This window comes from Aythya ferina, assembly GCF_964211825.1.
Source record: "Aythya ferina genome assembly, chromosome: 1".
NCBI classification, from domain to species: Eukaryota; Metazoa; Chordata; class Aves; order Anseriformes; family Anatidae; genus Aythya; species Aythya ferina.
Genome location: NC_140296.1, coordinates 148,025,699 through 148,051,725, shown reverse-complemented (window position 1 = coordinate 148,051,725; position 26,027 = coordinate 148,025,699). Strand labels below are relative to the sequence as shown.

Below are 26,027 nucleotides of genomic sequence, written 5' to 3'. Positions count from 1 at the left end.
AGAACTGAGGTTAAAGATTTAGATTAGACATTAGGAAGAAATTCTTCACTCAGAGGATGGTGAGGCACTGCAACAGGATGCCCAGTGAAGCTGTGGATGCCCCATCCCTGGAGGTGTTCAAGGCCAAAATGGATGGGGCTTTGGGCAACCTGGTCTGGTAGGAGGTGTCCCTGCCTGTGGAAGGGGGGGTGGAACTCGGTGGTCTTTAAGGTCTCTTTCAACCCATACCTTTCTATGATTAGCATTTGATTGTAACAATTTAAATAGCATTATTTAACAAGAGTCATCCACAGCTAAAATGATACAACTTGGTAGAAGAAAATTTTTTGAATTGCTTGCAACCTGTCTGCTTACACCGGAACTGAAAAAATATTAAGATCTCGAATGAAAAGGTGCCTGGAGCCGGAGGATAATCAAAGAATGTTCAATAGCTGTTCACTGCACAAATGAAAAGGTGACTGTCCATAGTCTGCAACTGCATGTTGATGTATGTTGACGTTTTTTGGCCTAATGAATTAAATGAGCAAATTCTTGGTGATGCATTCTTTTGGTCATGACTATAACTCACATAATGATGTAGCATGACAAAGCTCAGGAAAATGGGAAAGATTTCTTTAAGCTACATTAGTTCTTTATTAACAGATTATTAATTAACAGATTGATTTTAGCAAACAAAATTATTTTTATTTATCCACTTACTCTGAAAAAAATGGTTTGTTTGTTTGTTTTATCTTTAGGATACTGTAAACACTGTGAAGTTGACAGGCTGGGTAAGACTGTTTTGAGGAGGACAGGGTACTAAGAGATTAAGTGTGAACTCATTTCAGAAGCCATGATTTGGGAATGATTTAATATTTTCTTCAGCGTTTGCTCCCTCAGTGCCGTAAAAAACTTGTGAAACATTGTAGTGATTCTTGCTTGAATCAGAACAGTACAAATAATTGTTTTCTTGTGTGAGTGTACATCAATTCACTGTAAAAACACACTAAATATTAGTTAAGGCTGAACTTCAGGTTAACATGATTTCATTTAGCACGTAAAGAGTTTTGTACGTTGATGAGCTGAAAACTGATATAATTTGAAATAACAATTTCAATCTTCTTATACTTTATTTTTATTGTATTGTATTGTATTGTTCTTCATCTCTTTATTCCTAGCTTTCTCAAACTAAAGTATTTCTTAACATGGTCTTCAAAAATAACACAATCTCAGTTTTTATGGCTGGTATACATTTTCTTGTGAGCACTTCTGTAAGGAATGTGTGTTCCTTGCAGAACACAATCAGCAAGACATAAGTCTTACATCTAGTCTACAATAGATTTTATTTTCAACATGATTATAACCATAAGTTTCAGCAGGATTATGTGAATAATGCAGAAAGCAAATCTGCCAGTAGAAAACATTTTTACTGTTTTTATTTGGAGAACACATAAAGAAAACATGGACTTTATAAGTTGTGCAACAGCTGAATTTAGTACAGTTTAAAATACACATTAAAGGAAATAGCAACAGCAGACTAGTCTTAAGACAACACTTTCCAAAAGAAACATTTATTTTATCTCATGGAAAATTAGCAACTCACAATCATGAATGTTTCTGTATAAACTGTAATACACCACGGCAAATTTGATTTTCACAGAACTTGATTGATAGGCAAGTCATTAATGCATTAAATGGAGGTAGTGAATCAGTCCATAAAAGACCATTTTGCCTCCAGGTACTTGTAATATACGACTTCTCAGTTACAGTTTCATTACAGAACTATGTTATACCTTAACCACAGAAGCTGTCCAGGATTATTATTATTTATTATTTTTTTCTATATACAATACTCATACATGTATAACTGAATACCTGAAAACTACTGGTGTCTCTTCTTGTTTTCCATTCACTCTCAGTGACTTTTCGGAGACCTCTTCATTCCATCATTGTGGGTTAAAACACAGACTTGAAAACTTCTGCTCTGTATTAACCAGATGGCAGCAAGACTTCTCTTTAGTAGATCCTGCATAAATATGAATTTCCTTTCTATTCCACAACAGTATTAAGCTTCCTATGGTCAGCAATGCATAAAAGGGAAAAAAGGGAGTAGACTTTTACAACATATATTGCAGTGATGATTTGAAAACATGTTTTCAAGCAGTAGTTTAATCTTCTAGGATTTGTATTTGTATAGTGTCCACAATCACAAACTTGTAGCATAGTATTCCAACCCACTAACTGCAGATCTCAAGTCTTGAAACAAAGATGCTTGCTTCTGCTCACATCTTCCTCCACAGTTCTTGCAACTTAAGAACCGAAATTCAGTTTTAGTGTTGTCTAATGCTTTAGACATTCCAAACTGTTTGCAGATTATACTTTCTCAAGTTTAAAACTAATGTTACTTAGCAGACTATAACAGATGAATATATACATCTATATATGGCTACGTCCAATAGGGAAGAGCTGAGGAGGTCCACATTTTTTAATGACCTTGAAGTGCTGCTATAGATTACCTCTATTGCAGTATTTTTAATATATGAAACAGTATAAAAATTACAAAATTTTGAAAAAAAAAAAAAAAAAAGAGCAGGAATATTGCTGCTAGTACTTAAAACATTTTGGTAGATGCTGTTACAGGTGTTGCAGAATTAATGGCGTGGTTTCTTTATAAAATTTAAAATCTCTGTCCCTCTGCAACATTTTCTATAAGTAAAAAGAAACCTAGAACATTCTGCAATATAAAATATAATTTTCTTCTCTATCAGGAGTCTTCATGTATTTCTGTTGATATCCTTAATGAAACTCTCTAGAACAAAAATAAAACAAGATCAGCTTAAGATAAATTAAGTTCTGAGATATACAAGGAGTACAAAGAGATGAAACAAAAACAACAACAACAAAAAAAAACTAAGTGAAATACATACTGTGAGAAACTTTGAAAAATGAGAAAGGATTATTTTTCTTTTAAAATTAGGTGTTTGGTTTTCTGTTAGCACTGATTAAATGAAAAAGATGATAGAATCTAAAAAATCTTTGTCATAGTGAAAAACTGAGATAAGATTTCATGTTATTTCATATCATGTAAATTAAAATGTATGCATTTCCTATTTAGTTTAGTTCTATTGTTTTCTCTTATTTATTACATTCATAGTATTTATATACAGCTTGACTTTTAATGTTGAACAGTTTGAGTTGTGTGCAAACCTATGAACTAATTTAGTTATTCTAAGTACTATAGTATTGTCTGCCAATATGTATCTCCAAGGTAAGAGTTTTGTGATAAAACAGATACCATCAGATATGTAGTCATCAAAGTGTGAAGGACTGGCAATAAATACATCAAAAGACAAATAGTAAATTCAATGATGCATGCAAGTCTGAAGGGTAGTTGAATATTTGTGTTAGTTTTGGAAGGCAATTATAGGCTTTTAAGGTAATTCACTGTACTATTTTGAATTCATTTTTTATTTTTTCCTGCAAAATCTACCTTTCATTTTAATATTGGTCACACCTTCAGTCATGGTCTGTGTACTCAGTATTATTAGTCAAAAGTAAATGCATGCAAAGATGTTAGATATCAGCTTCCAAAATATGTGAACTCTAAGTCCTGAGTTGAAAACTGATTCCTGTATATGCTCATGAAAGTTATATACAGGTCATACATGTATTAACTACTCCCATGCTGAGCAAGCATATGAGTGCTTGCTTCTGAGAAGAAGCAAGTATGCTAATTACAAAGTTTTATGTGATCTCATGTCAAGTTTCAGTTTTATGACAGAGGACTTAAAGGGCTCTCCCAACCTCCATCAATTCTGGCTATGGTTTCCTGCAATTTATCACAGTACCAGTTGGCTCACATATGTGATCCAAATTAGTTCTACAGTTATGCAAATTCTTGGATCAATAGTTTTTGTCTTTCAGCGACTTGTGTGAGGCAATGGTATTTGTGGAAGACCTACATATTGGTATGATACCCACTCTGATTACAAATGAGTTAATTCATCTTTGTAGTTATGGTACTCAGCAGAATTTCTCAGTCTTTGCTACCTTAAGCCTTCTCCTTGAGTCTTGCAAAGATGCAACAAGGTTTTGGAGAAAACAAATATCCGTAAGTCTGAGAAGGGTATAGAGGCCTTTATCTTCCTAACACACCCAGGAGGTTTTGTCCTCAAATCCTCATAAGCCACTTATGAGCAACGTTTTTTTTTTTTTATTATTATTTTTTACAAGTTCTTTTGCCAAAGTTAAGTCTCACACATTTATATTTTTAGCATTTTGTATCCCTGAACTGACCCCCAAAAAACATGAAAATCTGCAGCTAGAACGTAGTAAGTAAACAAAAATGTGAAGAGGGAAAGCTTAAGGAACTAAGTTTAAGTCGTATAGAAGTATTTTCTTTTTAACTAATCTAACATTTTCTCTTCCTTAAAGTCAGATTTGATGCATCACCAGAAATCAAACTATTTGTAACACTGTTCCAGCTACCCAAACCAGAAGGTTTTCATGTTAATACTTTTCAAAAAGAATTTGATATTCTTTACATTGTGAGGGAACACATACCGAAATGTGTTAATTTTTTGAAAGAAAGGATACAGCTGTAGTTGAAATACAGTGCATTACCATATAAAATCTCTTGGGTAGAAAGAAACGCAGTTTTAGCTGCAGCATTTATTTTGTTATTATAACATTCTTAAAGGGCCTCTTTCTAGAGAAATGGTGTTAAATAAATAAAAGATACTCATTTATTGAATCATTTTCCAGACCAAACATCTATTAAACTGATTTGTAACACAGATTTTTACGTTTTAAAACTTAGAGGAAAAATATTCATTAGGTAGACAGAAGTCAGTTCTTTGACTGATTTTTTTTTTTTGTATACCTTTGGCATTTTTAGCTCAGATAAAGAATAATAATTTTATACTGCATTTATTGTTACAGAATTCATAGTTTTCAGTCTGCTAAAATATGCAGATACCAACCTGAAAATCTCTAATGAACGTTAAAAAAAAGAAGATAAAACCAAAGGCCACTGTCCATTCACAGATTGCGCTCATGAAATGATAAGTATAATCCTGATGGAATGAGACATAAAATAAATTTTCAGGAAAACAAACAAACAAACAAACAAAACAGCTAAACAAAATAACTGTGTAATGCTACAAAAATAGGCATAAGAGCTCTGAGGCTCTTAAAAAGTTGATCCTTAAAAGACAACATATGATTTGAGAAAGGAATCCATATGCTTCAGATCATGAATGTTTTGGGGAGACGTGTGCCAAGCTTATATAATAGGATTCTGGTCTCTTGTTTAGAAGTTCCAATTCCACAATAATTTAACAGTAAAATTCAAACATGTAAAGACATTAAAATATATACAGCCTATATTACTAGAACGTCAAGGAAAAAATAAAAGCAGTAACAAAACTAACAATCTTATAAGCAACATATACTCAGTAAAATTAAGTATGTTTTTTCCTGAGAGATTTGTTTTACAAAATGAATAACTAACATTGTCACAAAATGCTATGCTGTTGTATTTCAAAGGGAAATTAAATATGATTTCTTAGGTAAAATCACTCGTAGTTAGGTCAAGTCTTTATAAGGATTTATTTTAATTTATTTTTGGAATGAGTAAACAGAGAACAGTTTCCTTCTATAAATTCAGCAAACATACTGAGACTTATGACTCATCATCACAATACCATGTTGTATTAAAGTTAATACAGATTCAGTTTTAACAGAATGGTAAATATATTTATCAAGTCTGTATACATCCCATGAAGCAATGTCTTGTGCACCACTATGAAAAACATTACAAGGAAACTACAATTAGCACTAGATCAAAGCATAACTTGAATATAATCTTCATCTGAAAAATATTACGTTCTTATGTGAAGGATATCAAAGTGCCGATATTCTTAAACTTTTACTCAGAGTCACTGAGTTCAGTAATACTATCCCTTACAATAAATTCTCACAATGTTTTTAAATGGATGGCCACCTGATATGACAGTTCCTGACAAGACTTTTGTTTTTAAGTAGACCGTCATAGAAAGACCTATGTAACATGACAAAAACAGAATGACAAGTGTTTCTTTATGTGCCATCAACAAATATGACAAATTTTTCAGTAAAAATAATTTTTAATCCTTGTGTCTCAAGGAAAAAAAAAAAATCACAAGGTATATATTACTAATATCATCTAACTTGAGAGAGAAGAGTTATCTCACAGGTGCCTTACCACTCTGGTTGAAGTTCATTTACCAGTTTGCTTTTATTAAATTCTTCAAGCAGACTAAATGCTCTGTGTTACTTAACTTGATTTTTGGAAACCTCCATGTGGCAAAGTTTGTACCAAAATAAAATTTGCCTTTTAAAAACCATCATTCTGAGAAGAATGAAATTAATTAAAATATTTGATGCTCCCTTTAGTATGCTTTAGCGCAAACCCCCAGTGTTTACTGCAGTAGTAAAAATTAATTAATAAGGAATGGTGGAAAAAGCTGAGAAAAACAGTGTAGCAAAAATAACTCAGAAACTTCAGAATTAAATTGTTCCACCTTTGTTCCATGCGTGAAGTTCATCTTCAAGAATTGTGACCACAAAAGGAAGTAGAACAACTCATTTCCAGAAAGTTTGTTTTTTTACACTTTGTTCTACTGGTAAGTTTCACATGCCTCGTTAAAATGAAAGTCTAACTCTCTTAAGATGTACCCATCCATGAATTTAACAAACCACAGACAGTTTTCTAATGAAGAAATAACTGTAAACTAGTTTTCTGCAAATCAGTGACCTTCTGTTCTCAATAATGTACTATTTAAAGTCTCTGATGTGTTAGTAATGCTATACAATTTAGATAAGCATAACAGCATACCCCAAACAATACAATACCGGGTAAGTTGGCTACCTAATGGGATTTTACCTTTTCACCTGGAGTCCAATCAATTTTTGTCATTGAAATTTTTGAAGCAAATACAATCACTGGTGAAAAAAAAAACAGCGTAAAGGAAACTACAAAAGTTTAATGAGTAATAATGAAAATGTCTGCTTTTAAAAGACGTCTCAGTTTCCCCCTTCTCTAACACAAAAGATCCAGAACAACCAGAATATCACATCAAAGTATTAAGAAGACAAGTAAATGAAATATATTACTTAAAGGGAAGTGATAGCAATCCAAACATATTTCTGAATAAAGGTTTCTGGGGGCTCTTCCAAGTACAGAGGGTAAGGGTAGACATTCCAAAGATCAGATCACTTTCATGACCGAGGACTATGGCAGCAGAGCCCTGCATTGTTGGAAGGGGAATGAGGTTGGTTTCCATTTGTCCACAATAGGTCCTTTGATATATTTGTATAATTTTCTCTCAGAACTGCAGTCCTCTTTAAAAGCCTCTTCACAGCTGCTGAAATCAAAAGCAGACTGTAGCTGAATGGCTTATATGATGATCTGTTGCAACCATTTTTTGACACTGGCTGATCACCTGGAGTCCAATAAAATCAGTGGGATGACCCTAATTTCAGCAAGATGTGGCAAAAGCCAGTGCATTGAGTGTTCATCAAGGGGAGGCATCTAATCAAGCCAAGCACCAACAAACATGATCCAAAGTGTCTACTTAGGCTTAAAAGGAAATCTTGTATATGTCAACTGTATTTTGTATTTCTGTGAATTAGGTTCACTTCAGAAGTGGTGCCCCCTTTTTGCAGGCCTTCTCCATACCCTCCCTAAAATGAAGGAAGTTGGGAAGTTGGTCTGGCTGACTTTCTGATGTTCCTTCCTTTCTGAATTATCATATAATAATACAAAGAACACCAGGGCATCAGATTTAAATATACTGCTGAAAGAAGAGCTACAGCTTTTTAGAATGACTCTGAAGCTCATCTTTATGCTATTAATACTGTTTTGACACGCTATGTGCATTATAATGGCAGAAATATTAGAGGGTCCTAAGCAAAGACTGAAACCTCATTTCATCCTTTATTAGCAATGGTTTAACTTAAAAGGAAGATCAAGAAGCCATAAAGGGAAAACTGTGAGATGCACTGTAAAGGATACTGGGAATGAAAGCAATGCATGATATTACAGATATGGCCATCCTTATGTGACACACAAAGTAAGTGTTCCATTGTGGACAGGACTTGTAAGAGATTATAGATTGAAGTGTTATGTATACAACACCAGAGCCAAATGCCACCAAAGCTCCTATGTCATGGACGCTGGGAACAGACAGCTCCTGGAAAGAGATTCAACACAATGGTTAGCTGTTACTATTCGTACAGTGGTAGGAGTCAGTGAGCCCTGAGAAGATGCTCAGCATGTAGAAGCAGCAGGAAACTGTCCCTTCTAACAGTCTACACAGGGAAGATGAAAGAAAAAGGAGAAAGAGTAGGTCAGAGAGGTAAATTAACCTTGGCCAAAGCCACCAGGTAAAAACTAAAACACAGGAAAGCATAGATCAATTTTAATGCTCTTCAACAGTCAGTCATTATCAACTACTGTTTTCACAAGCAGGACCAGGCTTGTGTTTTTCTTAAGAGGTTCCTATACTTCCTTTCTCCCTTTGCTCTGCCAAAGATTTTAATCCTTCTGTGTTGAAAGTTGAATCTGCATTTGTGTGGCCATACAATAAGTAACTAGTGGTGACTTTTCATAGCAGCTGATGTAAAGTGTGACCACTGCAGCTCTGTCCCCACCCTCCACTGGTCAGCCACAAGACTCAAGGAAATGAGTCAGCAGAAAATTAGTTATATATTTAAGGGGGAAAAAAAGTGTTACCTAAAATAAATTCTTGATATGAAGGTCTTCCACTGTCAGTCACTTGAATTATTCAGCCCTCCAACTCTTTCCCACATCACCAGTCACTTTTATTTAACTTCCACAACATGTGAAAGAGTGTTTAAAATTCCAGTATCACTACATGTGGCCTATATTTTTTTAAAACCCCAACTATGGAAGATTCTCTCCTTTAAAACACACACAGCTAAAATATCTGGCAAAAGAATAGATTAAGATTCCCAAGAAATTGTATTCTAAATGTTTCAAAAAAATATGAATTCTAAGTTATGACACCTTGGAATCCAGTACCAGACAGATAAATTAGCTTTAAAGCTCTACTCTGTCACCAGAACATAGCAAAATATGTGCTATGATCTGACCTACTGCAGTTCTATTTTAATGATTCATGAAAACATGTCTATATTCTCTCATTATGTATTTTAGTAATTTTTTTTTCTGTCAGGAAGCCACTGATTTCTTTTTCTTTTAATGGTGATTATATTCACATGCTCTATTTTATTTTTTCCTATGCTTTTCTTTCTCATTATTCCCCTCTATCTCTCTGTGATGTATTAAGTTCTGACAGATTTTAAAGCATGTTTCTCACAAAGGTATTTCAGTGGCCTCTCATCTACACTTGCATTTTCTTTTCTTCTGTTCCATTTTTTGCCTTTTATGCAGAACTGACAGCATTTGGTACAGAAAGCATTAAGTAAGTTTAGCTGCTGGCTTTTGCATTCAGCCCTGTATACAATATAGAGAATTTTTCTAAGAGAGCTCTCACTCTTGCTCCTATCAAACTGCCAAAGCCAAAACAAAAAAAAAAAAAAAAAAACAAACAAACAAAAAAAATTACATGTAACACCTACAGAACCATGGGAAATCTTGCTACCTCTGGTGTGGTAAGCCTCCAAAGCTTCCTAGTCAAAGATGGGGAAATCTCCTTAATCATGTGTAATGTCTAACTGGCAAAAGCAAACCTGCTGAGACCTGGGTTTATGCTTTGCCTTATTCATGAAGGCCCACGGGGCTTTTCCTTCTATATCCAATTATCTTCTCAAAGCTGTCCCTCCACTGTCTTTTATTCCTACATTTCAGGCATTGTATTATTGAAACCAGAGAACAAACACCTCATTCGTGATCATTATTTAATTTCTTAGAAACTCTTTTGCTTTTAAAGAACCCACTCCTAGAGTTTTCTACCACCCATATTCTCATTTTTGTAAAGCGTTCAGAGAGCAATACCACCAAAACCCCATACTGCCTATCATACTACACGTTGAAGCAAAAGCTTGAAAAAATTTCCCTTACAATTAATTATGTTACTTAAAAGATTAATCACAAGTAGCGTTATATTAGTGTTAGTAAATGCAAACCTTAAATATTTCCAGTAATATTTCACACTGGAGTCTTTTCAACAACCTAGATATTTTGCTAGGTGAGAGAGAAAATAAAGTGATGCCCAGTCAGTCAGTCAGCTTTACTAAAACACTCAGGTATGAAGCTAGTTCACCTGCTGGGGAAAAATAAGCATTAAGAAACCACCAAATTGTAAACAGGGATATGAATTTCCTGCATGATGCACTGCTAGAGAGACTAGGCTGAATGGTAAAGAAAACTTCAAATTCCAACTTTTCTTTTATCTCTTGACCTGAATCAACCATCTGACCTTGAGCAAGTCTCACAGCCTATTCATGTCTCAGTTCTTGTGCTGGTAAGTGGAGTTGAGTGTACTGTTCACTATACAGTTAGAAGACCTAAGACTTGCAAGCCACCATTTCTATCTTCATGGGCAATTAATCATGCTCAGATATTTGCTAGATGAAATCCTTAGCTAGATAGGATCCTTACTGTGTTCTGAACCTATCCTACAAACTATACCTAACACTCAAAGTAAGGTCAAAGCAAGAGAAGGAGAAATTAAGAGAGGAAGGAACCTACAAACAGGCAATGAGAGACAATAAAGATTAGGTAAGTAATGCTATTACTCTCAGTGAACCTCATTTGAAACTTTAGCATTGAGATCTCTACTTTCTTGATCCTCTCAAATTATTTTGTGTGCTGTATTTGTCTTTTACTAATTGAAACTGAGTGTATTTTAGTCAAGCAACACTGTCCATTGTCATCTGACTTCTTTTGTGCCACATATAAATCTAACCAGTAAGAGTACAGATATTTAAAAGTAGAATAGTATGCAATGCCTGTAGAGTTTGCTATCCACACACAGTGCTTGGAGGTAAAACTAGAAACACAGAATCACAGAATCACAGAATTTTCTAGGTTGGAAGAGACCTCAAGGTCATCGAGTCCAACCTCCAACCTAACACTAACAGCCCTCCACTAAACCATATCCCTAAGCTCTACATCTAAACGTCTTTTGAAGACTTCCAAGGATGGTGACTCCACCACTTCCCTGGGCAGCCTGTTCCAGTGCCTCACAACCCTTTCAGTGAAGAAGTTCTTCCTAACATCTAGCCTAAAACTCCCCTGGCTCAACTTAAACCCATTCCCCCTCGTCCTGTCACCAGGCACGTGGGAGAACAGGCCAACCCCCACCTCGCTACAGCCTCCCTTGAGGTACCTAAAAAGAGCGATAAGGTCGCCCCTGAGCCTCCTCTTCTCCAGGCTGAACAAGCCCAGCTCCCTCAGCCGCTCCTCGTAGGACTTGTTCTCCAGGCCCCTCACCAGCTTCGTCGCCCTTCTCTGCACCCGCTCAAGCACCTCGATGTCCTTCTTGTAGCGAGGGGCCCAAAACTGAACACAGTACTCGAGGTGCGGCCTCACCAGAGCTGAGTACAGGGGGACGATCACCTCCCTAGCCCTGCTGGTCACGCTGTTCCTAATACAAGCCAGGATGCCGTTGGCCTTCTTGGCCACCTGAGCACACTGCTGGCTCATATTCAGCCGACTGTCCACCATCACTCCCAGGTCCTTCTCTGCCTGGCAGCTTTCCAACCATTCCTCTCCCAGCCTGTAGCTCTGCTTGGGGTTATTGCGCCCCAGGTGCAGGACCCGGCACTTGGCCTTGTTAAACTTCATGCAGTTGACCTCAGCCCATCGGTCCAGCCTATCCAGATCCTCCTGCAGAGCTTTCCTACCCTCAAGCAGATCGACACACGCACCTAACTTGGTGTCATCTGCGAACTTACTGAGGGTGCACTCGATGCCCTCGTCCAGATCATCGATGAAGATATTAAAGAGGACCGGCCCCAGCACCGAGCCCTGGGGGACGCCACTAGTGACTGGCCTCCAACTGGACTTGGCTCCATTCACCACGACTCTTTGGGCCCGGCTATCCAGCCAGTTTCTAACCCAACGAAGCGTGCGCCAGTCCAAGCCAAGAGCAGCCAGTTTCTTGAGGAGAATGCTGTGGGAGACGGTGTCAAAAGCCTTGCTGAAGTCAAGGTAGACCACATCCACAGCCTTTCCCTCATCCACCCAGCGCGTCACTCTGTCATAGAAGGAGATCAGGTTCGTCAGGCATGACCTGCCTTTCATAAAGCCATGCTGACTGGGCCTGATCGCCTGCTTCCCCTTCAAGTGCTGCATGATGACTCTCAGGAGGATCTGCTCCATGAGCTTTCCTGGCACTGAGGTCAAACTGACAGGCCTGTAGTTTCCTGGGTCTGCCCTCCGGCCCTTCTTGTAGATGGGCGTCACGTTTGCTAGCCGCCAGTCGATTGGGACCTCCCCCGATAGCCAGGACTGTTGATAAATGATGGACAGTGGCTTGGCCAGCTCCTCTGCCAGTTCCCTCAGTACCCTTGGGTGGATCCCATCCGGCCCCATCGACTTGTGCACATCTAAGTGCCGTAGTAGGTCACCAACCAGTTCTTCATGGATAATGAGGGCCACATCCTGCTCCCCATCCCCTTCCACCAGCTCAGGGTACTGGGTATCCAGAGAACATCCGGTATTGCCGCTAAAGACTGAGGCAAAGAAGGCATTGAGCACCTCCGCCTTTTCCTCATCTCTTGTAACTAAGTTTCCCCCCGCATCCAGTAAAGGATGGAGATTCTCCTTAGTCCTCCTTTTTGTGTTGATGTATTTATAGAAACGTTTTTTGTTATCTTTAATGGCAGTAGCCAGATTGAGCTCCAGATGAGCTTTGGCCTTCCTAATTTTGTCCCTGCACAGCCTCGCTACTTCTTTAAAGTCCTCCTTAGTGGCCTGCCCACTTTTCCAAAGCTTATAAACCCTCTTTTTCCTCCTAAGATCAAGCCACAATTCTCTGTTGAGCCAGGCCGGTCTTCTTCCCAGCCAGCTCGTCTTTGGGCACGTGGGAACAGACCGTTCCTGCGCCATTAAGACTTCCCTCTTGAAGAGCGCCCAGCCTTCCTGGACCCCTCTGCCCTTCAGAACCGCCTCCCAAGGGACTCCACCAACCAGTGTCCTGAGCAGCTCAAAGTCAGCCCTCCGAAAGTCCAATACAGCGGTTTTACTGGTCCCCTTCCTGGCCTCGCCAAGAATAGTGAACTCCACCATTGCGTGGTCACTCTGCCCTAGACAGCTCCCGACGATCACGTCCTCCACCAGTCCTTCTCTGTTTGTGAAGAGAAGGTCTAGCGGGGCACCTCCCCTGGTAGGCTCACTAACCAGCTGCGTCAGGAAGCTATCTTCCACGCTCTCCAGAAACCTCCTAGACTGCTTTCTCAGGGCTGTGTTGTGCTTCCAGGATATGTCAGGGAAGTTGAAGTCCCCCACGAGTACAAGAGCTGATGATTTTGCAACCTCTGTCAGCTGCCTGTAGAATTCCTCATCCGTCTCCTCATCCTGGTTCGGCGGTCTATAGCAGACCCCGACCAGGACACTAGCCTTGTTGTCCCTGCCGATCCTAACCCAAAGGGACTCGACCTTGTCATTCCCAACCTCGAGTTCTACAGCCTCGAAAGACTCTCTAATATAGAGAGCCACACCACCACCCCTTCTATGCTGCCTGTCCCTTCTATAGAGCTTATAGCCAGGCATTGCAGCACTCCAGTCATGAGACTGGTCCCACCACGTCTCCGTGATGGCAACCAAGTCGTAGCCTGCCTGCCGCACGATGGCTTCCAGCTCCTCCTGTTTGTTACCCATGCTGCGTGCATTGGTGTAGATGCACTTCAGCTGGGCCATTGCCTTATCCTCCGGCCTTGCCATTGTTCCCCCTGGCACAGCCCCAACAATCCTAGCCTCAGCCCCATCCCCCTTCCTACCTAGTTTAAAGCCCTCTCAATGAGCCCTGCCAGTTCCTGGCCCAGGATCCTTTTTCCCCTAAAAGATAGGGACCCGTCTGCGGCCATCAGGCCAGGTGCTGAGTAAAGTGCCCCATGATCAAAAAACCCAAGATTTCTGCGTTGGCACCAGCCCCGGAGCCACGTGTTTAACAGGTGGGCTTTCCGTGTCCTCTCTGAACTACTCCCTGCCACCATAGGGATGGACGAAAACACCACCTGCACTCCCGCTCCATCCACTAACCGACCCAGCCCCCTAAAGTCCCTTTTGATAGCCTTGAGGCTTCTCTCTTCGATGTTATCACTGCCCGCCTGGACTATCAAAAGGGGGTAATAGTCAGAGGGGCGAGATACCAGTCTAAGATAGAGAGGTTTTTTTCTGAAAATACTATGCAAATGACCTTCAAAATTGTATTGACTGCTGAAGCCCTGACAATCTTTATTTTCAATTTCTCTGTATATTGTCAAGTCACTATATGACAGAACAGTCTTTACCAAAATGTTCCCCGAAGTAGGCTATTCTTCAAAAGAAATAATTCATCTCTTTCCGCAGATTTCAAGATAGTATCTCAAACTACCTGCTACCATTTGATTCTCAGATGAAGAATTTATGATATTAAGCTGTTTTCTAGTACAGACATGTTACAAAATAAGCAAAATCCCTTACTGACATAGCTATACAAGCAAAAAAAAAATAAAAATTAATTAACAATCTAATTTACAGGGATAAATCAAATCTGTCATTTTAAAGCTATTGAAAATGTAAGAACTAAGAAAGACATTTGCCAAGTATTCACACTGAGATAACGTTAACCATTCTGATCTATTTGATTTTTTAACTGATAAAACAATTTTAGTTTTATTTATGATATGAGATTTATAATCATACCTGGAAAGTTGCAACTATGCCCATTCCAGTACAACCCATCAATCCAATGCATAATGAGAACATGTTGCACGAAGACCTAATGAAGTGCGATGACTCATTTTGCTTCTTTATTATTAAATATCTGATATACATTGTAATTACACCTGAAAAAAAAAAGTATTTTTTCAATGTTCACATATCACTTACATTTCAATACCTTGCATTATAACACATTTACATACAGAATGAAATTATAAGCATCATGCAATAAATAATACTGCCTTAATTTTGGATCTTCACATCTTAAACTCCACATTGCTGCAAATCAGTTCAAGAAAAAACTAATTTAAATACCATATTAAATACCAGGCACTGGCATTCCACATCAGGAACAGCTGTTACAGGCAGAAGTGGGAGAATTCAATCTGCTCTGATATACACTCTTGTACCAGAACTACATCTCTTTAATAATGGACATCCTGAAGAATGAATATATTTCTGCAGTGTGTAAACAGAAAAAAATGTAACTAGCTGTGTATTCAGAAAATATTCAGAAAGCTTTTGGCATTCTGGCTATTCTTTAGTATAACAGAGGCCCCAAACCACTACTCATAGATTTTATTGCAGCCCACATGACCCCAATATGCAGCTCACTCCTGACAAAAACCTCTAGTGAATTAGAAGATCATAGTTCATTGGGATAGAACAAGTAGTAAACTGGATTCCATGAAAAAAAAAACAATACTGTAATTCAGACTGATAACAAAAAACATGGTTTCATTCTATCTACAGCTGGAAAAATAAATCATGTAACTTTGTTCAGGTACTGAGATGTTACATGCAATGCAACCACACAGTGTGAATTAAATAGATTCTTTGAAAAAAATATGGAATTTTAAATTGCATGAAGGCCTTCACAGCCTCTATATACATGTATACCATTACACAGTTTTTCATCTTCCAACCCCTAGAAGCGAACAGGAAGTCCCAAACCTTCTCATTCAAGGTCAGCAAAAATTTAGTGGAGTAGGCATCTTCACAGAGGAAGCCAAGTTTTGCTTCAATACTGTTTTACCTTGCTGCAGCATTTTTAACCAAATGTCTCTCTATATCAAAGATAAAGTTGGCGCACACTAATTATGCTATCTTTCTTCCTCTTTTTATTTCCAGTTACGTTGACTACTTTGCACTGATGAGATGCTCTTGAGAGACAGAAGAGCCTCTAAGATTATGCTTCCCCAAGCACCTGGTCCTCTGGATATGAATTCCATCTAGCTTGTATTACCACTTAAGTGTGGAGTACTTTTTCTGCAGAGCATTGTGTGGACTCCAATACAGAAGACAATAATTGTTAGTTTACATTTCTTTTCTGTGTTAGGCCAAGTAATGTATACCTACCTAAAAGTGCTGAAATATTAATCATAAAACCAAAGATACCACTCTCAGGAGGTTTAGTTCCAGTGTCACTAAAACAAGAAGGGAAAGAAGAAATTAAAAGTTAATTGTGATCTGTGAAACATAAATGAGACATATACATGAAACCTCAAGAGTAATGTAACTTGTGTGAACTGCTGTTACATTTAAATGTATAAATTGGAATGTCACCCGCTGTGTGCTTAAGCTCTATTTGTAGTACTGAATCTTTGTTTTAGAAAGTAAACACAATTTTAGAGCACAGTATTTGAATTGTATTCCTTCATTTTCTCTATGCAGTATGCAAAGATGTGATAGATTACAATACTGTGGTTGTGAATTACATAAATGATTATATAAATGGTATTTTAGAAATGACATTTGTTTTATCCACTAAACTAACACTGTGAAATATATATCTAATGGCATTCAGTATCCTAAAATGTTAGAGAATTTACACTTACTTTCCTGATTTCACTGAAAAGACTTTACGCCAGGAGAACAATTGTGTTCCAATGCCTGGGAACATACCTAGGCAGTGTTTAATTTTCTAATTTTCTAATTTCCAGCATAAGAGGACTTTCAGCCCAAGGTGTCGTCTTTCGCTGAAGCAAATTGCCCTCATAGGGGATAATTAGGAGTTCACTGGGCTAGACAAATGGAGCTTACATAAATACATATAGGTGAAAAATGTCACATATAAAAGATGTATGTTATTTACAAAATGGAATACCTTCATCACAGAATCCTTTTCCCTCTTTTTTCCCTACCTATTTGCAAACACCTGCACAAACAGCCATAGCAGAGAATGTCCTTGCCTAGCAGGAAGGGTGTACTCCTGAGAGGATGTGAGTTCAAGTCTCCTCAAGCAGGATCCCTTTATGCCAAGAGAGAGAACTGTGGAAAGAACGCTGCAATACCATCACCTCTTTGTGTTACCTTTTCTTTTCTACGGCACAGCCAGATTCGAGAATATCTGAGAACATCAGGCTGTTTGTCAAGCCGATGGAAAGCATGTAGCTCAAAGTCTTATACAACTTGGCTGTGAGCTGAGTTTTTAGTTACTCACCAGAACTAAGAGGCTGTGGGGTAACACACTCACCAGAACTAAGATGGTTGTCCATGTAAACAGAGGCACCCAAGGAACTTTACTGTCAGAAACGCAAACAGGTAAGGATTTTAGCCCTTGCCAAAGTTCAGTGGAAACTGAACAAAGACTCTGAGAATGAAACTTTATCTTAGCTATATGATGAGACAAGTAGGTACTAGCCAGAGATTTTTCACATGATTCAAGAAGATAAATCCTCTTCATCCCAACAGTGAGGCTGGATTAGATTTTAGTGCCAAACTGAACATACCACTGTGTGCAGTCAACATGACAGTGTGCAGTCAACATGACAGGTACTCATCCTGAATGCTGGAGCTTTAGTACCCGAAAGAGAAAGTTCTCTCTACATAAACAAATGTTTTTAAAGATTATGACAATTTTGTTAACTTCAAGCCAGAAAACTATAACCATATCATTTTTTTATTATTATTTTTTTACAAACTCATGTTCTCTCTCAATCCCCTAATCTGTCACAGAAACATTTGTGTAATCAGTTACTAAGGTGATTTATCAAGAATGGGAGGAAGCTTAGAGTGCAAGGAGAATCATTTTCTATGACAAACTGAAGTAAAATGAAAAAAATGAAATCTTGTATTTCCTTTTGATGTGACTGGTTCCAAATCCTCAGACAACAAAAACTTGGGATGCCTAGGCTTTTGTACAAGTTTTTACAACTTCTCAAACATTAAGAATCCCTACTGACATCTATTTTCCTGTTGTAATGCTTTCTGAAGTCTTGTTATAGCTTGTACTTAGTGTTAGTCATTTTTCTTTGATTGTAGAACTGATGAAAACAATACAGTGACTCTCTTTTTTTTTTTTTTTTTTTTTTTTGTTTGACATTTCTGAAAATCGTCTTAATCCTCACTTAATTTAGCTGATTTTTTAACCTTGAACTTCACATCTTTTCCTCATCTTTCTGGAGTGTTTTCACAAATACCAGTAAGGGCTTCATTTAAACAGTGGGCTACTTGTGACAATCTTGAAGGACTTTTGCAAATCAAGAGACTACTCTATGCTAAGTACAGGATTGTGATCACTTCAAAGCTTTTGAAGGGCTTTAGGTGAGAAGAGAATGGAATCAGCCCATGCAAAGAAAGCAGCCATTTGAAGTTCTTGGAACACTTCACATCGTAAGAGCAATCCAAATAGCCTGAAATTGCACTGAACTCCAGTCATTTTTTTAATTAAAGCTTTTCTCTAGCTAAAGTTTTACAGGTGAATTTTGCTATTGTTGATTTTTAAACTCAATAACCTTTGACATTTACTTCCAAGTAATTTCATACCAAGAATATTATGTCATATCTGTGATGTATTTACAAAGTACTGTACAGGATTTTGAAGGACACAATCTTTCTAATGCCATATTTTCTACTAAAAATATCCCTAAGGATAAAGGAAAACTTAGATACATTTTTAGTTCACTTCTGGCGTACTGCTTTGGAGAAAAAAGAAGAAAAGGAAGGAAGGAAGGAAGGAAGGAAGGAAGGAAGGAAGGAAGGAAGGAAGGAAGGAAGGAAGGAAGGAAGGAAGGAAGGAAGGAAGGAAGGAAGGAAGGAAGGAAGGAAGGAAGGAAGGAGGGAAGGAAGGAAGGTATCATGTAGCAATTACTGTTTTTTAATGAAAAAAAGGCGCATACTGGACCTGGTGCTCCCTAGTGCAGACAAACTCATTATAGAGATTAAAACTGGAGGCAGTCTTTAGGCTGCAGTGGCCATGCTCTGGTTCAGTTTGTGATCTCAAGGAACATGGGCCAGGCAAAGGGCAAAGTCAGGGCCTTGGACTTCTGAAGAGTGAACTTCCAGCTGTTCAAAGACTTAGTAGACAAGATCCCCTGAAATACTGTCCTTAGGCACAAAGTTGCTGACAGAACTGGCAACTCTTTAAAGACGTTTTTGTTAGAACACAAGAACTCTTCATCTCCCTGCGTAAGAAAGCGAGCAAGGAGGGCAGAAAACCAGGAAGGCTGAGCAAGGGTCTGATGGTCAAACTGAGGTGCAAGAAAGAAATGCGCTGGCAGTGGAAGCAGGGACATGTGGCCTGGGAAGAGTACAGGGATGGCATCCAGATATGCAGGGATGCAATCAGGAAAGCCAAGGCACAGATGGAACTGAGCTTGGCAAGGGATGCAAAGAATAACAGACAGGGATTCTACAAGTACATTGGCCAGAAAAGAAAGGCCAAGAAGTGTGTGCCCCCTCTGATAAATGAGAAGGGAGAACTGGTAATGACAGACATGGAGAAGGCTGAGGTACTCAACAAGTTCTTTGCCACAGTCTTCACAGACAATCAGTCTTCCCAGGTCTCTGCTGTCCCTGAACCTCTGTGCAGGGGCTGAGGGAGCAAAGTCTCTCCCACCATAAGTGAAGAGCAGGTTTGAGACCACCTGATGAAACTGAACAGTTACAAGTCTGTGGGGCCTTATGCCATGCATCCCAGGGTCCCGAGGGAATCATGGAAATATAGAATATCCCAAGTTGGAAGGCACCCACAAGGATCATCAAGTCCAACTCCTGGGTCCCCAAAGGACCACCCAAATAAATAAATAAATAAATAAATAAATCAGATCATGTGTTGGAGAGCATTGTCCAAACACTTCTTGAACTCCGGCAGGCTCGGTGCCGTGACCACTGCCCTGGGGAGCCTGTCCCAGTGCCTGACCACCCTTCTGGTGAAGAACCTTTTCCTGATATCCAGCCTGAAGCACCCCTGTTGCAGCAGCTTCAAACAGTTCCCTCAGGTCCTATTGCTGTCCCCAGAGAGCAGCGCTCAGCGCCTGCCTCTCTGCTCCCCTTGTCAGGGAGCTGCAGGCCACCATGAGGCCTCCCCTCAGTCTCCTCCAGTCTGAACAATACAAGTGACTTCAGCTGCTCCTCATATGTCTTCCCCTCTAGACCCTTTACCACATTTGTTGCCCTCCTTTGGACAATAACAGTTTTACATGTTTCTTATACAGTGGTGCCCAGAACTGCACACAGTACTTGAGGTGAGGCTGCACCAGCGCAGAGCAGAGCGGGACAATCCCTCCCCTCAACAAGCTAGCCGTGCTGTGCTTGATGCACCCCACAGTATGGTTGGTGCTCCTGGTCACCATGGCACCCTGATGGCTCATGTACAGCTTGCTATCAACCAAAGCCCTCAGATCCCTTTCTGTGTGGCAGATCTCCAGCATCTTGCCACCCCCCCTCCAGCCTGTATGTATAGCTAGGATTTCTTCCTATGTGCAGAATCCAGCACTTGCTCTTATTAAGCTTCATATTGTTGGTGATTGCCCAGCTCTCTTATTTGTCTAGATCTCTCTGCAAGGCCTCCTCACCCTCAACGAAGTCAACAGCTCCATCCAATTTGGTATTGTCTGCAAACTTGCTCAGAAAACCTTCAAGTCCTTCATCCAAAGCATTTATGCAAACATTGAAGAAAACTGGTTCTAAAATGGAGCCCTGGGGAACCCCACTAGGGACAGGTTGCCATCCTGAAGTAACCCTGCTTACCAGAACCCTCTTGGCCTGACCCATCAGCCAAAGGATGTTATTTCTGTTCCCACTGACACTCTGCCTACTGTTACTGGTCCCCAGTATTGGGCTGCAGCTATTGTTTACAAGATTGTTGTTGGTTTTTTGTTGTTGTTGTTTTTTTTGTTTTGTTTTGTTTTGGTTTGGTTTGGTTTAATTTATATTCAGCATGCGCCTTCAGGACTTGACAATGTAAGACTTTAGGTAGAGCTAATATATCTTAATATCTAGTATTACTGTAAAAAGTAGACAAGCTTTTGGATGTGTTAGCTGTTCTTTGAGTGAATCTACATTCTATTTGCTAGGGATAGCTTGGTAGTTCTTGCTTAACTAGCATGCCTGATAACTGTTTAGCATAAGAAAGCATCCTGATTTGAAAAGTGGTATGAGAAAAAAGCTGGTATGAGAAAAACATAGTGCTATGAACTGAACTATTAGTGAACTGAACTGAACTATTACCCTGAACTTGCTCGTGGGTGAAACTGGTGTCATCTCCCTGTATACAGTGCAAATATTTACTCTACCATCCTTCAGCTTGAAACCTGGCAGGCAACTCATAGTACAGGAAATAGTTTTCTGAGTTTTCAGGAGCCTTGGATGGTAGAAAGCCATTTTGATATACTGTTTCAATGGGATTGGTGTGTTCATAAAAAGATTTATGTTCTGTTAAATTGCTGGTTTTCAGTAGAAGTGTGTTCAGGCAGAAATTGTTTTCATGTTTCCAATATTATTTTTCTTGCATGATTGATGTCTTTGTGTATCCTGTTTTGGCTCAGGGTCACTAACTGCACAACACCAGACACAGCAGACCTGGGATGGTAGAGTGACAGTGCTCCAACTGGCTGATGGAGTTGCCAAACCTCTCTCCATCTTATTTGAAAAGTCCTGGCAGTCAGGTGAAGTCCCTGGTGACTGGAAAAAGGGAAACATCACTCCCATTTTTAAAAAGAGTAGAAAGGAGGACCCAGTGAACTACAGACCAGTGAACCTTACATGTGTGCCTGGGAAGATCTTGGAATGGATCCTCCTGGAAGCAATGTTAAGGCACATGCAAGACACGAAGGTGATCTGAAACAGCCAGCAGGGCTTCACAAAGGGCAAATTGTGCCTGACCAATCTTGTGGCCTTCTACAATGGAGTGACTGCATCAGTTGACAAGGGAAGACCAACCCATGGACTTCTGCAAGGCCTTTGACATGGTCCCACATGACATCCTGGTCTCCAGATTGGACAGAAACGGATTTGAAGGGTGGACCATTCAGTGGATAAGGAATTGGCTTGAAGGCCGCACTCAGAGAGCGGTGGTCAATGGCTCTGTGCCTAGGTGGAGGCTGGTAACAAGTGGTGTTCCTCAGGCATTCATCTTGGGACTAGTGCTGTTTAATATCTTTATCAATGACATAGACTGTTGGATCAAGTGCACCCTCAGCAAGTTTGCAGATGACACCAAGTTGAGTGGTGCAGTCAATACTCAGGAAGGAAGGGATGCCATCCAGAGGGACCTGGACAAGCTTGAGGAGTGGGCCCATGTGAACCTAATGAGGTTCAACAAGTCCAAGCGCAAGGTGCTGCACCTGGGTCAGGGCAATCCCAGATGTGAGTACAGACTGGGAGAAGAACTCACTGAGAGCAGCCCAGCAGGGAAGAACCTGGGGGTTCTGATGGATGAAAAGTTTGTCATGAGCAAACAGTGCATGCTTTCTTTAATTCTATGATTCTACGATATGAAACAAATACTTATGCTCATTTATCTGCAATGATGCATAGGTGAGCACATCATGGACAAGATGAGGAACCCAGTATGAAAATTACATCATTTGTGTCACTATCATGTGGCAGAATTCTTCTAGGTCCAGTAGTCTTCTGAAGAGTTGAAAGAGGAGAAAGTAAAGCAGATGGGGAACAAATATTTGGGGCCAAAAGACTCATTTTGGGGCCAAAAGACTCATCATCATCAAATTTTCTGCATAGACATCATAAACTATTTAACACCAAACTGAAGGTAGGAAGATTATATTCTGATATCAGCACAGTTTCAATGGCAAATGTTGATGTGGTCTTTCTCTCACTGTAAAAACTGTCACATGGTAAACGAATATAATTAACAAGTTGCCTCAAGGCATACATAGGTCACTTGAATAATCTGAATAAGAATTAGACAAATGCTGAACTAAAATTTGTCTATATTGTTCTTCTTTGTCCAACAGGAATTTCCCCACACAAATTCTATTTCATTTCATTTAAGACATTGCACAACTGAAATCTTGCAACATTCTTCCTCTTTCTTTTTATCACTCTAAGTTTCACTAAATCACATTCTTAATCCCATGATTCATCTTCTTATGCTAAAGCAATAAACTACCACATAAGAATACAAACTATGAATATTGGCCTGAGTACACCAGAGAAATCATCATATTATGTACAAGTGCACCTTCTGTGAAGAACATATGCCTAGATCATATGTCTTTAGGACTATTAATAATTGTTCACCAGCAGTCAATGTATATCCCTAGTAAAAATGTACTAGTAAAAGAATTTAAAATAAACAAGATTTCTTCTTCTTCTAAAAAAAAAAAAAAAAAAAAAAATTACTAGCAAATGCTGTTTTTTGTTGTTGTTTGTTTTGTTTGTTATTTTATTGCTGACACAGTTTCATCTTTTTTTTTTTTTTTTTTTTCCAATTAGATATTACTTGCACGGAGCTTCTTATTGATTTAACTATGGCAATGGTGACATCTTCATCAGAGCTTTACATCTGTGACTTCTCTGTTTGGTCTACAACTTTCAAGTCACCCTTACAAGTAACATATGTGTGCTGTCAAAAACTTGACTGTAAGTACAGTAATTCATAAAGTAAGTCATATTCATTCATGTTTTATTCAAGTTGGCATAAGCTGCAACAATAAGAAACACCATTTATCAAAATTCTTACTACAAAACCTCAAAGTCCTTCAGAGCACAAACCATGTACTGAACATGAACAGTTGCATCAAACAGTTTATTTTTCTTGGATAACAGGGGATAAATTGCACTGGTTACAAACACTTTTGTGTCAGTAGAACTGTATGTAATCATGGAAGAGCAGAACTGTAACCACTATTGCTAAGGCAGTAGAATATTTTTGCACATACAAGAACAAGGCTTTCTAAGAGCACAGTCCAGATACGGGCAGATAATCTTAACAAGTTTTGCTGACATAAGCATGAAGTACAGCTTTCTTTGGCTCAGTTTGAATGAAGCTCAACTATCTTGTGGGTTGCAATGTTATTTGCACCATCTTACTTGCTTATGATCACAGACCTGAACTTTCAAACAAATTTAAGAGTATGTACAATTCAGGTTAGCAGTCTTAAACATTTATGCATGTTCATAGGTTCTGTCAAGGAATTAGGTCTAGAATTATCTGAAACATGTATTTGAAAAGCTTCTTTAGATCCTTTATATATCTGAAACTATTCTTGGATTTTTGTCTCACCTTTGATCTGTTAAGAGCTAAATGCTAGCAATTTCACTATTCAGATTTAAATCTTAACTAAAGCTATATAAACAATGATTTATTCAAGTCTGTGCTTAAATGACTAAAGTTATAGGATAAAATAGAACAGAACAGAACAGAACACTTTAGTCCTGTTGGAAGCATCCTACAAAGATCATAAAGTCCAACTGACTTTAGGGCTAACAAAAAGTCAAAGCGTATTACCAAGGGCATTCTCCAAATGCCTCTTGGACACTGGCAGGCTTGGGGCATCAACCACCTTGCTAGGAAGCCTGCTCCAGTGTTTGACCACATTCACGGAAAATAAAGTTTTCCTAATATCTAGTATGACTCGGTATCAGGAAAATTGATGTTAGAAAAAAGCATGCCAGTCATCTCTTGGGTAGCCTTTTACACCCATTGTTGCTATGCCGAAATTGTAAAAATGCATGCCTGCGCGTCTCCTACAACTCCTACAAAGCCTGTTGGAGCTCTTCAAGTCCCACCACCATCTGCTGCACTTTGGCCCAATTCTGGAGTTACGCAAACAAAACCCTACATGTACACTCCTTAAAACTGAGCGGTCAGCTTATGTCCGTGCGCCCATAGCATACCTTGGCTCCAGCCACGAACTTCAGGCCCCGTGTGCCAGATGTGTTGAGACCCTGGGTTCTCTGGGGGTGTTGAGGCGTGCTGGGGGCTGGTGGGCAGCAGCACACGGAGGCACCCGGCTCTCCCTCCCCACCTTCCCTTGGCTGCTCCCCAACACCGAGGGAGCCCCCCGGCACCTGCCCACAGCCCACCGCCCCTTCCTGGTCCGCTGTCCCCCTTCCTCCTCACCTGATGTAGGGGACGAGGGGCTCGACGTGCCCCTCCAGCACGGCGATCACGTAGGAGATGATGAAGGCGGCCGAGGACCAGGTGACGAGCAAAGCGGGGACGAAAGCCACGCCGGGCATGAAGCACAGCATCGCCCGGGGCTGCCCTGCCCGGGGGGGCATCGGGGCGAGAGCACCCCGGAGCCTCTCACACGCACACACACACGGGGGCACCCCCAGGGCTCACGGGGCACTCTCACACACCTCCGCCCGGTTCCCAGCGTCCTGCCCCACGCGTGTTTTTCCCCCGCCGGGCAGCGGCGCGGCGCTGCCGCCTTTCCCCTGCGGCGCCGGGGATCCCCCGCCCCGTTTCCCGCCGCCTTCCCTTCGCTTTCGCTTCTCCTCAGCGCGGCCCCGCTGAGGCAGCGCCCTTGGGGGCGCCGGGAGCTCCGCCCTGACGGCGGCTAACGGCGGATAATGGCGACCAACGGCGGCCAACGGTGGCCAACGGCGGTGGCGGCGGGGTGCCGGGGCGTGCCGGGTTTTAATGGCCTCGGTTGGGGGCTTCCCTAACCCCCTGTACAAAACCCGCCCGCCCTGGGCTTTCGAGCACCCCTCGGCTTGCGAAGTTCCTGGGGGTTGTGTCTTCACACGCATTGGGGAAATAGTTTTAAGTCAAACTCACACCGCTCTGCACTTTCGCTTTGGTTTAGCCTGTCAAGTTTATTTCTGTTTGCTTTGACGTTTCGTATGTGTCTGCATTTCAGACTAACATCCGAACGCACGGTCACTGTCCCAAAACAAAGTGCACATAATCTGTTTCTTCTTGAAAATTTCCTGTGAGTTCTGCCTTCAGCAGACA

General features: G+C 40.1%; 2 protein-coding genes across 4 annotated transcripts in view; one reads left to right on the top strand and one right to left on the bottom strand.

Moving 5' to 3' along the window:
- Positions 1–16,516, top strand: part of WASHC3 (WASH complex subunit 3) — a gene marked incomplete at its 5' end in the record, with an annotated part of 60,089 nt that extends 43,573 nt beyond the window's left edge. For both annotated transcript variants that reach the window (XM_084531186.1, XM_084531185.1), the window contains one exon: positions 16,007–16,516. In XM_084531186.1, the coding sequence (XP_084387312.1) occupies positions 16,007–16,043 (37 nt within the window). In that variant the 3' untranslated portion in view covers positions 16,044–16,516. The remainder of the gene's footprint in view (positions 1–16,006) is intronic.
- Positions 1,388–25,495, bottom strand: DRAM1 (DNA damage regulated autophagy modulator 1). 2 transcript variants are annotated; one of them, XM_084531163.1, is made up of 7 exons: positions 25,188–25,495; positions 16,235–16,302; positions 14,858–15,000; positions 8,036–8,213; positions 6,905–6,963; positions 4,962–5,054; positions 1,523–2,788 (listed from the first exon to the last, which is right to left on the bottom strand). In XM_084531163.1, the coding sequence occupies exons 1-7, from the start codon at positions 25,346–25,348 to the stop codon at positions 2,744–2,746; spliced, it is 747 nt and encodes a 248-aa protein (XP_084387289.1). In that variant the 5' UTR covers positions 25,349–25,495; the 3' UTR covers positions 1,523–2,743. The 2 variants fall into 2 exon arrangements, with proteins under 2 accessions (XP_084387290.1, XP_084387289.1); XM_084531164.1 differs by lacking the exon at positions 4,962–5,054 and having other exon boundaries at positions 1,388–2,788.
- Positions 25,496–26,027: the final 532 nt, after the last annotated feature.